Below are 15623 nucleotides of genomic sequence, written 5' to 3'. Positions count from 1 at the left end.
TGCGCATGTCATGCATAAATATGCGACAACCATGTGGAATAGAATTTTGTCTGCCCTAGTTTTTGGTCTACGTAGGTGACGTAGATTCCGTCTTCTTTCCGAGGCGTATGTTCTTCTAGAAAGAGACAAAAAATTGGCCACAAGTGGAAACTAGTTCCCATCCACATGGTGTTAACCAAAGTTCACTAGACACTCAACGTCGACACCGATTCCCTTATGAAGTACTTTGGGGGCCATCAAAGTGAGACAAGATGAGCCCTGTGGCCTGGATATGCTTTGTCGTCGCACTTTGTCCCTTTAGGAATGATGTCTTGAAATTTAGCTTGTAGCATAGGGGGGGCCACATCATAAGGCTCTAGCCACTAGTAGGTCGACAATTCTATTGTTAGATGAGATCGAGATCTCACGAGTTCCATATGAAGTGGCCATGCCAATGCCCGTGCGAAACAAAATCTACTACATACACTAGTCGAAGTCTCGGCCTGCTGGAGGCTTTTTCATGTCGGTCGCATGTTGTATTATGAACGAAGAGCGATCCAGCTTGCGAGAAACCACCCCATCTGGCCCACCGATCTACGCCTAACAAGGCTTCCCCCGAGAACCGTGAGAACCGTGGGCTTGTCTCAAATCTGTGCGTCGTAGCTACGGAGAACTAGAGTGGATGTTGTGCCCACTCTAAGATGGCTACACTAGATACCACAACACTCTGCTCTTCGTATGGAGGTGGCCTAGATTAGTTTTAGATTTGGTAGGATCAAAGTGGCGTTTGAGCTCTGGATCTAGAATGGCCGCCAAGGCTCAGCGATGATTAGTCTTTCCTGCATATGTGGATGTTACTGGAATACACAAATCACTATGGAGTATGTATCTGTAACTGTAACCATGCGACCAACCATTGAGAGTGCTCTAAAGCCAAACGATCTTTCTTGTCCAGGCACACAGCCTGCTCGATTCCAGCGTAGATTCTGGAACTAGCCATTGATTCGTCCGCTCCGCTAGCGTTGCGACATCGGGGCTGGCAAGACGAACTGCGAGATCTCCTGGTTCCTAGTCTATACCCGATCCGATCGGCATTAAAAACAACTTCCTCTCGTTCTCCCTCCCCCCAAGTTCGCGCTCTGAACTGGGAAAAAAGGTTGATAGGCAAAGACGGCATGTACGAATTACCTGATCTTGCATTTGGTTCAGGGCAAAGGATCTATTCGCCACGCTGAGACCCCCCCACATCCCACCTACAAGCCCCGTACGGAGTAGTGATCTCCCCGGCTCCACCATCAAAATACCTCAACTGCAAGGGCTCGCTAACCAAGGCAAGTGCTCCACTCTATTAGCGGCCCCGCAGACTGAAGTTTAATAGAGTTGTGGACATCTCGACCCCAAGGCCGTACGCCCGCATCGAGTAAAGTATACGGACGCTCGCCGGAAGTCTGTTGTATTAGGTCAATTCCACTGGCCAAGATTACTCCAACACCTAAATTTCACGCGATCGACTTGCCCACTTATGGACTCGCCTCCGCAGCCACCCATTGAGACTTGCCCCGCCTAGGAAGGCAGGTTTGAACTCGGCTTTGTCGTAGGCTCTCTGGTTCGCCAAATGTTATACTACGGAGTATCGTCTGGTCTCACGCTTATAGTATCACATATCCTTAGGACCTACCTTTTCTAGGTATTCCGTTTGACTTTAATATATCTGCGGTCAGATTCCGCTATCGCCAAGTCCTATAGACCCAATTAAACTCTCTTTGCACTTGTATTACTGTGCTCTCCCCCGAAGTTGAACCTTGAGGACAGAGCATAGCCCAAGGGTGGCCTCCTAAATGCGGAAGGTCTGTAGCCAATCTTTGCTAAAGCAGCTGAAATGAGTGGAGTATATCGGCAACAAATCCCAGGCACAAATCATGTTCGACCATCTGCAGCAATCACATTCATTTCCCGCGAAATTCAATCCAAGGTTTCCCTTCCAGTCTAGCCATGGAACTGGGAACCTCGATTGCTTCCCCCACCAGGCTCAATGGTTGGTCCAGTGCTGTCAGAGGAAGATCCTCAGTTACCAAATGCGGCGACCTATCGGAGGCTCGTCTCGATCTGTTCGCCTCTGATAAGCCATGTCCTCTACTCCGTACGCCCACAGACTTCGGTCATGCATCTCCCCAATAATCGTGTACACATCACGCCCGGCGAACTCTCTCATCACCCACTCCCCTGGCAAAGTGATCTTCCTCGGCAGTGGAAGCGTTCCCGCAAACTCTATACTCATGCGTTAGATTGACCCAATTTTTCCGACTTATCTTATAATAAGATGTGGGTGCTGCACTTTCTTTTGAACCCCCCCCCTCCTCTCCTCCGGCCGGTCGATAATCTAACTGTCCTCAAGGCTACACTCTAATACCATGTCTGGGTTAGGAGGTGACTTTGGCGTCCGCTTTGCCCGGGAAACATGGGCATTATACGCCGTCGGTGTCCTAGGTGCCGTTCTACGATTGTAAGTTGAAATATCTCATTGCTAAACGACATCGCAAGACTTGGATGTGTTGAAACTAACTCGCTTTTGATTAGCACTGCCCGTATCCGCCGATTAGGTATTCGCAACCTTCAGGCCGATGATTATCTCATGCTCTCCGCCGTCCTTTGGTATACACTTCTCTGTGTTGCACTCAACCAAGTCGCCTCTGGTGGAGGGTCAAATCTTATGACCGCCGAGGATAAGGCCAACCTGACTCCTGCAATTTCGGCTGAACGAGAGAAGGGAAGCAAATGGGTCTTTGTGTCGGAGCACGCTTTCGTTCTTGCAGTATGGAGCATGAAAGCTTGTATGCTGGTGATCTATGCTCGTATCACGGAGGGTTTGCGCCAGCGCAAATGGATCAACTACATCGCCGTATACGTTGCTCTCGGCTTCGTCGCCACCGAACTGTCTCTCTTCCTCATCTGCCGCCCAATCACCGAATACTGGGCTGTTCCAACAGACAACTGTAAGAAAGCGTCTTTCCAATACCCATGTCCTCCTCCATTAACAAGTTCCAGATCAATGCTCTTCGTACCAGTACTATGAGATCGTCCAAGGATGCATTTCTATCTCTGCGGATGTTTTCATGCTTCTTGTCGCCATCCCCCTACTAGTACAAGTTCGTGTACCAATGAAGCAGAAGCTCATCCTGATATTACTTTTCGGAATGGGCATCTTCGTCATTGTTGCCGCCGTCCTGAACAAGGTCTATTGCCTGGTTCCGTCGCTCATCTCTTACGTCTACATGAATTGGTATTTCCGCGAAGCCACCGTTGGCATTTTAGTCACCAACCTACCCTTGATCTGGTCGCTTTTGAGGGACGTATTCCCCGCGCTCAAGAGTTGGACTGGAGGGTCGAAGAGGGGCACCGACCGATACAAGTCTGGACCCTGGACGAGCAAGGGATCCCGACCATACGGACCTCCAAGTCAATTGCGCTCGGGCGACTTCGACATGCAAAACTTTCCCAATCGCAGTACTGTTGCCACACCGCAGAAAAGCGGACCCGCAGTCTCCGATATCAGTCTTGGGGGATCCGACGAGCGAGATATGAGCAGCGATGACGGCTCCGCACGAGCCTTGCGCATCCGGCAAGACATCACCGTCACTGTGCAGCATGACTCGCGACCGCCACAATATCAGTCCAGCACTGCACATGTCACCCAAGGCCACGAAGAGGTCTGATCCGAATTCGAAGTTACATGACATACTTCATTTTTCTATCATTTCGCGACATACAATGTATCATCTACGCCGATCTCACGGATCTAAAAGCCAAAAGAAACGCATCCCAATTTACGAATTATACGCACGTGTGCGCCCGATACCCTAATTTTTGGACCTTTTTCTGTACATATTTCTTCTAATTTGTCCGGGTGTTTTTCAGTAAGCTGGACAGAGGGGGGGGGGGGTTGGATTGTATCGAATTGGGGGGTCTGCCGGAATCTCCTACATATTTAGTGCAGTATAGATCAATATACCCATCATCTTCATCAATTTATGCATCTACTACTACATAGTGCTAATTCCAAGGTTTACACCGCAATGTGAAAAGAGCATTCTAAAGATCTACCTCTCGCCAATTGTCCCATGGATCTTATTCGCCTCAGCATAACCGGTTCAAGTCAAACTGCACACCGATTGGATAGAGTCCATCCGACCCGCCGATCTCCCGATCCTTGAGTCTTGCGTCAACGACTGTTGATCTTCTCTAAACATGGTTTGGTTCCACTATACTCTAGCACCCAGCCTCTCAGAGAGGCTGGGAAGCACGGGTGCTACGATGGTTCAGGAGACACGCTGTGAACAATTCCCACATCTGCAACGTGATTGGCGACAAAAGAGTTCCCGTGCAAGTGCCGCGATCTTCGCCGGAATTTCCGACTCTTAACGTTCGCGCCAACCCCGAAATCTTCTCTTGCATGAGTTCTCGAAGGAATCCCAAAAATAAGAATCGAAGCACGCGACATCATCTTTGATGTCGGACGCAGTCCTATATCCGGTTAGCCGGCAACTCCGCCATTTTCCCCCCGGGCTAATATTCCTCTGGTTCTTTAAATTATATCCATTCGGGAGCAATGACCGGTTCAGCCTGTCAACGAGCCTCGGTCGAACGACATGACTCCACTTTGTACCTTTTGGTGGTTCCCACGCCATCCGACGAGCGCCACCTTCCTAGACACTGGCTTAGTTCAGCTCTGAGTGGTACAATGGCATCCCCCCCCCGTCCATGGATCGCTTGATTTCTCCATCCCATACCTTGGTTTTTCAAGGAGAGCTGTGGACATTGATTTTCCGGGTGTGCATCTTGGGGCCGCTTCCACTTTCCAAGAAACGAAAAAAAATCAATCAAATGGAGGGATCGTCCGGGGAGATGATAAGCGGTCTGGAGAAATTATCAAATCTCAATCGTCATCGGCCGAAACCTGATGGCCATATCATACCAATCCCCACTATTTCATAGAGCCCCTGTGATGCGTTTGGAAATCCCTCTCCATCTTCAAATTTTTTGGCCCCTTTTTGATTTTTTTGTCGACGTGGGCGAGGTATGTTGCTAGAAATGCAACGATGTTTCACATCAGCTCTTCCAGAAAAAGAACAATGTCTAGCCAAGCCACGTAATCGGCCATCGCACTAAATTGCAACAGAGTTTTGAAGACCCACGGCGTCTACTGCGCGGTCCGTCGGGCCTAAGCGACTTGTAACCTATCCCTTTCCAAGGCACCATACGATACTCGTCAGACAAAAAATAGGTAAACAATCTAGATACGGAAACATCGGGGCTAATTTTCTCAAGACAGTCACAATCAATATCTCGGATTTATCCGACATTTCCCTCTTCCGATGTCGCTGTCGGGAATCACGAATCATCTATGTGGAGAGTGCTTGATATTGAGATAATCAACGAGGTACCAAGCATGCATCAATAGAAGAACAACAGGAAGTTGGAACCCCTGGTAGATTAAATTAATTCATTTCAGTTAATCAAGCTCGAACCAGCAATGAGCGCGAGTGGGCATATACATATGTACTCCGTATATTTATTTTATTTGTTCAAGGTTCACTCCATACCCAATTGGGTTACTTTGGTCTGGACCAGATCGGAGAAAATAGCGCAAGGCCATTTTTTTTCTTTCTTACTCCGTACATTGTAGCATCGATTGTAGAGCTGCCTGTGCGTTGATTCGTTCGCACACAGTCCACCCTAATGCAGGTCCGTGCTCGGGGTATGATGGTGGCTACGGAATGTTCTTCCGAGTACGATTTTTGCTCCCCCAGCTTGAACCTTACATACGATAATTATGTATTGCTGGCGGTTGGGGGCCAGGAACAAACTTTCAGACTACATATGAAATCCAGACCAAGTTGAGTTCTTTCCTATTTTAGAAGTCTATCTAGAGATGGAGGAAAGTGTATGTAGTTACATACGATAATTCAACGACGTACTAGTAGTATATGCGATTATTATAACTTGAACTTCCCTCGCGCCGTTCACTACTCTAACCACTGGCAACCAATCGAATTTGTGAGAATCCGATCCTCTTGTACAGCGCAGGAAAGTTCTAATAATTATTTTTATGGATATCGCACCTTTCTTTCCGTCCGAGCAGGTGCTTCCAAGTAACTTCTGTTGAAAATACATTTCGTTGAGTGATAGCACCTGGCAAGCCATTTCTCTTGGTCAATCAATGGAAACTTAATCCCACAATTCCCAAGAGAACTTTTCTTTCTTTCCATTCTCAACAGGTTTGAACCCCGAGAACTATTGAAGCTTGATTGCTATTCATGACAATCGGCCATAATGCCGAAGGCTGGACAGCAGGCGCACGGACGACGGAATCGCTGAAGATGTGTCCAAAGCCCACTGGAGCCCGGTCCCCGAAAGGCAATTTGAGAACGCCGAACCCACTATGGAGTAAATATCCAGGATTTTCGAAGTTTAACCCTCTATGCCCGGAAGGCGCTTTCCATTGCAATACAGATACAGTCGGAAATTTGCTCTATGGCTCTTTATTTTCTCGATAGAAGGCGGTGGGGATAACGGAAGTTCACGGAGACACCGGAACTACTACATTGCTTTCTCTAGTTACTGCATCGCAGGAGAACACTCCGCCTCGGTCCAGAAATTCGGCACATTGCAGGCAAATCCTTCGCTAATCACATTGTACATCAGCCTTGCCTGACTCGGGCTATCGCCACGTGGTGAACGGCTTTTTGAGTGCAGATCCTTCTTCAAGTGGCAGGAGGATTCGTCCTGCAAAAGATCGGCGTTCGCTTCGCCAACCTGGAGGGGTAATTACTAGGCTAAGGCTGAACATTTGACATATTGTACTCCGTACGGAGTAAACTTGATACACACCGGTGTCTTGCCGACAAATCATCGATCTCATGTCTTCTGAGTCGCTATCTCGTCGCTCCTTTTTGGGGCTGGAAAGGTGCCATGTCTTCATCACTGGAGCCAGTGGTGCCATTGGAGGCGAAGCTGTGAGGGAATTCTTAGGTGGGTGCCCTATTCTGGCTTGACTTTAGCAATTGTATATCGCCCCAGGATTTCCTAGTCTCTACTATACTCGGACTTTTTATCGTATTGTAGTATACTGTTGCTGTGGAATATACTATTTCAGTTTCTTTTCATTTAACAGAAAGGCCTAACACCCACTCTTAGATCATGGATGTCTTGTCACAGCCTACGATAGCCAGCCACTCCAGCTTTCCGGAATCGATGCAGAAAGATTCTCGAGGCTCCACCTCTTGAATGGAGATGTTATCAACGAGGAATCCGTCAAGTCTGGATTCTCGGATGCCGAAGAAAGATTTGGACCAGCAAACATATTGATTGTCAACTCTTCTGCTGAAGACTCGACGGCGAAAATTCCTATCTGGGAGTTGTCGTTAGCTGACTGGAAGAAGAATTATCAGACAAATGTTCAGGGTTCCTTCCTGGTCATCAAACACTTCCTTCGATCTCTACACGAAGCCCAACAAACCTCGGGGACCCAACTTACAAGTCCCGCAATCGTTGTTACAGAGACAGAAAATGGGTCGGGACTTTCTGCGGGCAAAGCTGGCCTTCACTATGGCTTGCTCAACGGTGTTCGTGACGAAATACTCCGTCTCGATGCTGAAGGACGCATCAATGCCGTTGCTCCTGGTATCGTGAATGGGCAGCAAGGCCCCGAGCCAGCTGATGTAGCACGGACTATGGCTTTCCTTGCCTCGAAGCGTGCAGCCGGCCATATCTCTGGACAATGCATTCGGGTTGAGCGAGGCAAGCAAGATCCGATTGCCAGTACCACTCAACCTCCGAAATCTATCGTCAAAAAGGAGTTTGCAGCGTCGATTCCCAGATCATTGCCAAAGCCAAAGCGCAATAAAATTCGCGTAGCTGTTTCGATTGATTTGGATGCAGTTTCAGGCTGGCTCGGAACAAGTAAGTTTTTTCAATGTCGATGATTGCAGAATCCAAATATGCTAACGATGTCTTTCGCTTCCAGATTCCCATCCAGACAATAATCTGGCTGACTATTCAGCTGGGTTCTTCGCCGCTCGAGTCGGTGTTCCCCGCCTTCTTCGCATGCTGAAGAAGTTGGATCTTTCCGAGCGTTGTACTTGGTTCATTCCCGGACACTCTGCCGAGAGCTTCCCCGAGGAGGTAAAACAGGTTGTTGCTTCGGGGTGTGAGGTTGGCCTGCACGGCTACGCGCACGAGGGTGCTTATCAGCTCACCCCGGAGCAAGAGCGTGACGTGCTTGTTCGATGCATAGAGATCGCTCAAAACCTGACCGGGAAGAAACCAGTCGGCTATCGCGCGCCACTCTATCAGCTGCGCGAGTCAACGCTTGATCTTCTTGAGGAATTCGGCTTTGAATACGGTATGTCGCTGGACTATCTTCTTGTATACAAACTAACCGTTGAATTCTGTAGATGCTTCTCTGACGGATCATGACTGCCATCCATTTTTTGCACCACGACGTCCAGCGCTGCAACCTATTGATTTCTCCAAGCCCGCCTCGACATGGATGCATCCAGTCAAAGAATCGCCAACTTTGCCAGACAGACGCCCTCTTGTCTGTGTACCTTGCAATTACTATATGGAAGACATGACACCGATGCAGTTCCTTCCGCACACTGAAAACTCGCAAGGCTATGTTGATGTACGTGTGATCGAGAATCTCTGGCGGGACCGATTCTTGTGGATTCGGGATAACGAAGAGGAACCTGTATTCCCTGTTCTCATGCATCCGGATACTAGTGGCATGGCTCATGTCATTGGTATGCTGGAACGGACTTTGAGTTGGTTGAAAGAGTGGGAGCGTGAGGGCGAGGTTGAATTTTTGCAAACTGGGCAAATTGCGCGTTGGTGGAAAGATAAAATGCCGTCAAAGCAAACTGCATAAATGTACTAGAAGCAGTATAAAATATGTGAATCGCGATGAACTACATCTATCGAATCTCACTGTGCTATAGGGGGAGGGGGCTCGCTACGGCGTTCCCTAGCCTACCAAGTTATATACTAATACTCAGTATCCTGAATTGCTAGTACATTATAGGAAGCACTAGTAAATTTTGGGACGCTGAAACACTTGGTCGATTTCAGCTATGGAGCGCCGTCTAGTACGAGATACGAAGCAGAGGAACACCCAATATTAGTTTTTGAGGACTAGTTCAAGTTAACATAAGTTCCATGATGTGATCAAATCAAATCTGCAGGAATATCACACATACTCGTACTATTATTTATGTACCCCGGCGATCTGTGTAACCAATCACTTAGATCCAGCAAACTGTTTCATACTGCTACTGGCTCCGCCCTACACCAATCAGAGCCAGAACACGATAACGATCGGCATCATCCTTATAAGAAGCAACTCCTGCCCCTATACCTGTTTTTATTTGTTTGACCCAAGCAAGGGGGGAACAACAACCATTGCCATCTCCGTGTGACCATCAAGGATACCTTTTCAACGACTCTTCAACTTGAAGTTTTCATTGAAGAGCAATAGATTTCGAAGAAACCGAAACGGATCCTCTACTCGCCCGTTGCCTCGATAATTATGCGGCTGGTCCATTTTTTCTTGGCTTCAAGTCTGGCCATCTTGGCAGGCTCAGTGGCAGCCAGTCCTGCGCGCCTAGACTTACTTGAAAACCGAGCCGAGCCGTCTCCAACTGTTGGGTACTCTGATATTCTGGAGTCTGGACATTTCGGGCATGGACCACAAGTGACACGTCCCTCTCCCACATCGTCGCCTCAAGACAAACGAGATGACTAGTCTGTCACTTCCAGGAAGTTACAAATTCTGGACTCGATGGAAGTGCAAGTGAAGGCCTCGGGCGGACAGCGTGGAACGCAAGGGCCGATGGAATAAATTCAAGTTTCTGAATGGCAAGAACTCCTGCTGAGTAGCCAGGGACCTGGACTTGGGGAGTTACCAAACTGTACTAGAACTGTCCTACCTCTGTCTGTTCTATGCATAGCTAAATTGCGGTGCATCCAGCGATGCTCTAGATTGCGACACGCAATCTTCAATTGTTCCTCCAATGAATAACAAACAATAACGATGAGCTCATGACCTCATGTCTGGTCTCGAGGACATTCTTGGAAGCCACTTGACAACCAAAATGGTAGATATTTTCAGTAGCCGGAGGCGGAAGTTCAAGGGGAAATGTTCGTATTCTGTACAAATTGAATAGAAACACCTGGCAGGAATACTGGGTTACTTGGGGCTATGGAGCACCGTACCCGCGGTTACATTCTAAGGCTGGTAGAATATTCATCAAAAAGGATTAAAGGCGTATGTGTGTATGTACAAGAAGCTCCAATCAGAATCAGACAAAGGAAATGGCATAGGGAGGGTCAGATTGATGTGCAAGGCATCCCGGAAAAAGAAGAAAAGAAAACAAAATCCTAGCGAAGGATAAACCAAGAGATGCATGCCAAGTAAACTAACACTCAAACGCCATAGCTGGAATCATAAAACCAAAATCGTCGTGGGGGGGGCTTAATGCAAATGAGCGACGGCATAACTAAATCAGAAAGAATGTATTGCAACCGAGAAAATGCGAAGAGAGAAACATTATGCACCAGCGCCGGGGTATTTTGGGAAAAGACAAGAACCGGCTGAACAATCAAGCCACAGAAATTCATATGCGCGAGTCTCCTTGACTCGATTATTAACGTCGGAACATGCGAACAGGGGCACTGAGGTCCCGACGTTCATTCACATCGTTCTCACCTCTCGAATCAGCGCGCAGATTCGGAACACGCTTCGCGGTTCGGCCAGGAGTCGACTTAACGCTTCCAGTAGACCCAGCAGACCGTCCAGTAGCTTCGTTTGCGCTAACAGATCGTTGCTTACTGCGAGCACGGCTGCGTCTCGCCCTGATTTGAGCCAACGCTTCCTCCCGGTTGATGGGAGTATCATGAACAAGCCCAGAAGAGCCCTGTGATTCGGTTGCTTCACGGAGCGGAATTCTTTTGGTCATCGACTGATGAGGCTGATACTCCTCTCGTTCCTGACGTCGGGAGGGTCTTACATCCATGGGTTCCGGCGCGGGCACGGGCTCAACTGCAGCAGGTTCAGAAGGCGCAATGTGGATCATCCGCGAGGGAACGGGCTCTGCAGTTGGGGTGTGAGATTCGACTTGGTGAATCGAGGAGGCTGCCGACATTGCGGAGTTACGCCAGTCGCGGTGGGAATTGGAATGAGCATTGGAGTGCCTGATACCAGGAGAGGCGAATGAGTCGGTTCGACGAGCCTTGACGTTATCTCGCAGAGGTGACGGATACGTCGTAAAGGTTCCCGTCTCGGGAGAGAAGGTGACCAGCGGCTCTGCGGGCATAGGCATCTTTTCAGGCGGGTCGGTCGGTTCAGTCTTGATTGTCTTGGTTGGGAGTTCGGGTTGTTGGCGGACCGGGGTGTGTTGGATGTGGTGGTGGGTGGGAGTAGGGGGGCTCAACGCTGGGCGTGTAGCTGGATTGGACATCGCTATGAATGGGCTCGGCGTGGACTGGGACAGGAGGGGCAACCTCCACAAAAGCGTAAACTTGACGAGCTGCGTCCTCCTGTGCCTGTGCCTGTACCTGTGCCTGTGCCTGTGCGTCTGTCTCTGCCTTAGCTGCTGCTTCTGCTGCGGCTGCTGCTTCTGCCTCCAACTGCGCCTTCTGGAACTTTTCGTAGTAGTCCTCGTCGTAGATGTACCGGCGGCCCTGTGTTTCGGCGATCCGGCAGGAACATCGCTCGAACTGACACTCGATGTTCATGAAATGTACCATCTCTTCGGCTTCAGATCTCCGACGACGCTCGAGCTCAAGCTCATCTTGCAACTCCTCTATCGCCTCGTTGTAAGATTCCGACGATTCGTTCTCTGGGGTGACTTGATCATCCCCCGCAGTGGTGGTGCACTCGGACAGTCGCAGTCTTTTTGGAGGGGTGGCTTCGACATCGAGGGATTCGAGTTCGGGTGCTGGAGATTTCACGGAACCGGCGGCGGCGCGTTTCGGTCGACGCGGGGTTGTTAGGAACGCGAGGTCGCCCTCGGCGAGCGATAGTCTGCCGAAATCCTCCTTACGGATCTCGTGAGCGCGAACTTGAAGGGTATTTGAATGGTTGGAGGCTTCCATAGAGCGAAGTTTGCCCTTGAGAACTTCGAGCTCCTCAGTAAGTCCCGCGAGAGCATATGCACGCTCAAAGGCCTCTTGCTTGGCAATATCTTTCGACTCGCGTTCCGCCGCGACTTCATCTTTCAGCGCCTTGGCTTCAGACTTTGCGTGCTTCAGTTCTTCTTGCAGTCTCACCAGAGTAGACCCCGCTCGAAATGCCTCCTTGCGAGCCTTCCGGATCTCCTTTTCGAAAATTGAGCGTTCGTGGGCCTGGCGCTCTTTGGCACCGTGCAATTCTTCCATAAGAGATTCAAGTCTCTCGCTGATGCGACGTTCACGAGACTGTGCTTCAGACAACTCTTCTTGGACCGATTCCAGGGTAGACTCGGCCTCTTCGCGACCGAGGATGGCCCTTTGTAAGGCGGCATTTTGGGCAGCGGACTGTGCCTGAGCCGCCGGGCTGGCCTGACGAGAAAGATTGTTCAAGAAGGCCACTTTCGCTTGGACTTCCGAAACACCCCTCGTATTTTTGTGGTGCAAGGATAGAAGATCGGTGGGGAGGGAGGGCGAGGCGGGAATTGTTTGTTGATTCATGCGTTCCGGCGATACCGGGTGTAGGACCTTGGTGGGACTGAGGACTGGACGCGTTGGAGAGTCCATCGCGGGTGCAGTCGAGGGGGTATTAGGACACTGGATGTCAAAGGGTCATGAGGGCGTCGCAGGTGGGTTAGTTGAGAGGAAAATCACCGTTGAAGTGACGCACCCACATCACATTATCACATTACTGTGTTTATTGCCCTCTTGGGACAAGTCAGGTGACCGTTGCCGTGGACACCGTCGCGCCTTCCCTAAATGGGATTAGCGTCAGGTCACGAGGCCCTACATCACGTGGAGGGCTTCCGCTCCCAAAGGGGACTAGCCTCGTGGGATGGTTCGCTCGTGACTTGTCTGTGCGGGCATATCGAAGCGGCACTCGGTTGACCACTTGATACTTGTTGAACAGGAAGAATAAACAAGTGATCGAGCAGTCATGCATGAGGTTGTCACTCTTCAGCTCGGTCAGCGGGCGAACTACTTGGCCACGCATTTCTGGAATCTCCAGGTGATTTCTTTTGATTTGAACCTCTCCTTGCATTCCGTCATAATATATTCTAATATATTAGCATAGGAATCATATTTCACATACAACGATAGTGAAGAAACCCCTGTTGACCATGATGTGCATTTTCGACCAGGATATGGAGCCGATGGCTCAGAAACATATACTCCTCGGACTGTCATCTATGATCTCAAGGGTGGATTTGGGACTCTGCGCAAATATAATGCACTGTATGAGCTGACCGAAGACTCGGTAGCGGGCCAAGGCCTCTGGTATGTTTAATCCCACACGATGCGCGAGGCGGATAATTGACTTGCTATGCTAGGGATGGAAAAGAGGTCGTTCAGAAACAGGCCCCTATCCCACAAAGTGACTATCAAAAAAGCTTAGATCAGGGCATCTCAGCACCTCAACTAACCTCAGACACGGTACGGTACTGGTCGGATTACAACAGAACATTCTATCATCCACGTTCAATCGTCCAATTAAATGAATATGAGTTGAACTCACAGATCATGCCCTTTGAAGACTGGGATGTCGGCGAAGAGCTCTTCAATGATCTTGACAAAGAACATGACCTCTTGGACAGAGACCTAAGACCATTCGCCGAAGAATGTGATCAGATGCGCGCCATTCAACTCTTCTCAACTTCAGATGACGCCTGGGGTGGATTTACTGCTCGCTACATTGACCGCATCAGAGATGAATACGGCAAGAAAAGTGTATGGGTTTGGGCCATGGAGGAGGGCAACAAAGTGCAAAGGGTATGATAGAAATGTTCACTCCAAGGTACGACAATGGTTTTCTCTGACCGAGTTCACAGCACCGGCAACTCAAAAGGGATACGAACAAAGCGAAGTCACTTTGCTCGATCTCACCACAGTCGACTCTGTATGTGCCTGTCATAGACATCCCGCAGAAGCTTCCCCGCTCGATCCAAGTGGATCGGCAGTCAGAGTGGCAAAGCACGGCATTGTTAAGCTCTGCACTTGAGACAGTCACATTGCCCTCTAGACTGCGGCCCTATCACGATTTCGAGGCCTCGCTTGCGGGCGACGACGGAAGGCATAATATCTTCGAGCTCCAATCAACCATCAACCCTGAAAATGAAGATTCAGGTGCCAACGACGATGAAATACCGAAAGCGAAAACTGAATTCGACATTGACTTCACGTACGATGGAGAAAAGGGCAAGTCTCACCATATCTTCAATCAAGTCCAGGTCTTACGTGGGAATGACTTCGGACAATCCACCGAGCCCACCGGCGGGGACGTTGGGCGTCTGCGAAAATTGCGACTGTATAATTCGGAGTCGATGCTTCAAAGGTAGGACCCCCATCCCTGATATCCATGATGTCTTATTTTTCTCTTTTTTTTTTTTTAGGACAAAGGATTAATTGGATTTGTCTTAGCTACCGAACCCCACTCCATCTGCCCATTCTCGACAGTTTCCCGCACGGAATGTACCCCAAATCCCCGTCAAATGCCGGGGTAAGTGTCTTAGCCGCATTGACCGCTTCCACCCGGACGGCCGACAGAGTCAAGGCAATTGAAAGTACGGCTGCACGAATGTTATCGGTGGATGAACGGGAAAATCTGGTTAATGGGCTGGGTGAGATCCGGGAATGCTATGAGACCGGTTGGAGCAGTGGATCCGACGATGAGGAGGACTAGACAGGAACAGGACGAGCCTAAACTTGTTGACTTCATCCTGCCTATTTGGGGAAGTGAGAGAAATTAAATCTTCGCCGGTGACGACCGCTTTTCCTGCAACGAATATGGACCCAGAACCTGCTGCGTTAGAGCGCGGGCGGACCCTCTCTTGGACACATCGAAATTACCCCAGCCAATGCCATTGTCGACGGAATTCTGGATTCTGGATTCTGGAAGGGCGTCCGTCGACTGCAAGTTCTCCGCCTGACCAAAGCCCTCAAAGTCACGATACGAAGTCTCACAGCGCCTCGCAGCTATTCGTAGAATGTCACTTTCAGAGTAGACAGTGGTTCACCGACGCCACCATTTCTATAATTGATCAAAACCGGTGTTTCATTGTCTATTATTACTATCACTCGGCGAACGGGTGATTACCATTTGAGTGTGGCGCAAAATTTTGAAGAGCACAAGAGTCAAGACAATCTGAGTGAGACGGTGCTTTCTCCGTTGCCCTGGGTGAAGAGCTACGATACTCGTAATCTCCTCTCGAAATGCCTCCACTTCCGCTCTTTCCGGCAGTTGTCGATCTCACCCGGAAGTTGGTTCACCGTTGAACCCTATGTGATCCGTCTGGGCATCATAAGGCCGTGCCAGCCTCCCTGCATACTACAATTTATCAGTGCGGGGATTGCGGGCGCTCCAGACCGATTGGCAATACGGATTATGCATACGAAAAGAAAAACAAAAACAATACTATGGGCCA

At 49.4% G+C, this 15623-nt stretch overlaps 4 protein-coding genes across 4 annotated transcripts; 3 read left to right on the top strand and 1 right to left on the bottom strand.

Moving 5' to 3' along the window:
* Positions 1–2390: 2390 nt before the first annotated feature.
* Positions 2391–3692, top strand: N7509_011713 (uncharacterized protein; the record flags this gene model as incomplete). Its single annotated transcript, XM_056636350.1, has 3 exons — positions 2391–2482; positions 2557–2972; positions 3025–3692. The coding sequence occupies 3 exons, from the start codon at positions 2391–2393 to the stop codon at positions 3690–3692; spliced, it is 1176 nt and encodes a 391-aa protein (XP_056482380.1).
* A 3204-nt stretch (positions 3693–6896) lies between these two features.
* Positions 6897–8905, top strand: N7509_011712 (uncharacterized protein; the record flags this gene model as incomplete). The annotated part of the gene is made up of 4 exons (XM_056636349.1): positions 6897–7008; positions 7174–7938; positions 8003–8380; positions 8433–8905. The coding sequence occupies 4 exons, from the start codon at positions 6897–6899 to the stop codon at positions 8903–8905; spliced, it is 1728 nt and encodes a 575-aa protein (XP_056482379.1).
* Positions 8906–10679: 1774 nt separating this feature from the next.
* Positions 10680–12768, bottom strand: N7509_011711 (uncharacterized protein; the record flags this gene model as incomplete). Its single annotated transcript, XM_056636348.1, has 2 exons — positions 10680–11516; positions 11590–12768. 2 exons carry the CDS (start codon positions 12766–12768, stop codon positions 10680–10682), a joined length of 2016 nt encoding a protein of 671 aa, XP_056482378.1.
* Positions 12769–13138: 370 nt separating this feature from the next.
* Positions 13139–14881, top strand: N7509_011710 (misato family protein; the record flags this gene model as incomplete). The annotated part of the gene is made up of 5 exons (XM_056636347.1): positions 13139–13210; positions 13277–13479; positions 13533–13971; positions 14031–14533; positions 14620–14881. 5 exons carry the CDS (start codon positions 13139–13141, stop codon positions 14879–14881), a joined length of 1479 nt encoding a protein of 492 aa, XP_056482377.1.
* Positions 14882–15623: the final 742 nt, after the last annotated feature.

The sequence above is a fragment of the Penicillium cosmopolitanum genome (assembly GCF_028827165.1).
Source record: "Penicillium cosmopolitanum strain IBT 29677 chromosome Unknown utg000011l:1.0-3548175.0:1.0-3550911.0, whole genome shotgun sequence".
NCBI lineage: Eukaryota > Fungi > Ascomycota > Eurotiomycetes > Eurotiales > Aspergillaceae > Penicillium > Penicillium cosmopolitanum.
The sequence above is the reverse complement of the archived record's forward strand: the minus strand, read 5'-3'. Positions and strand labels throughout refer to the sequence as shown.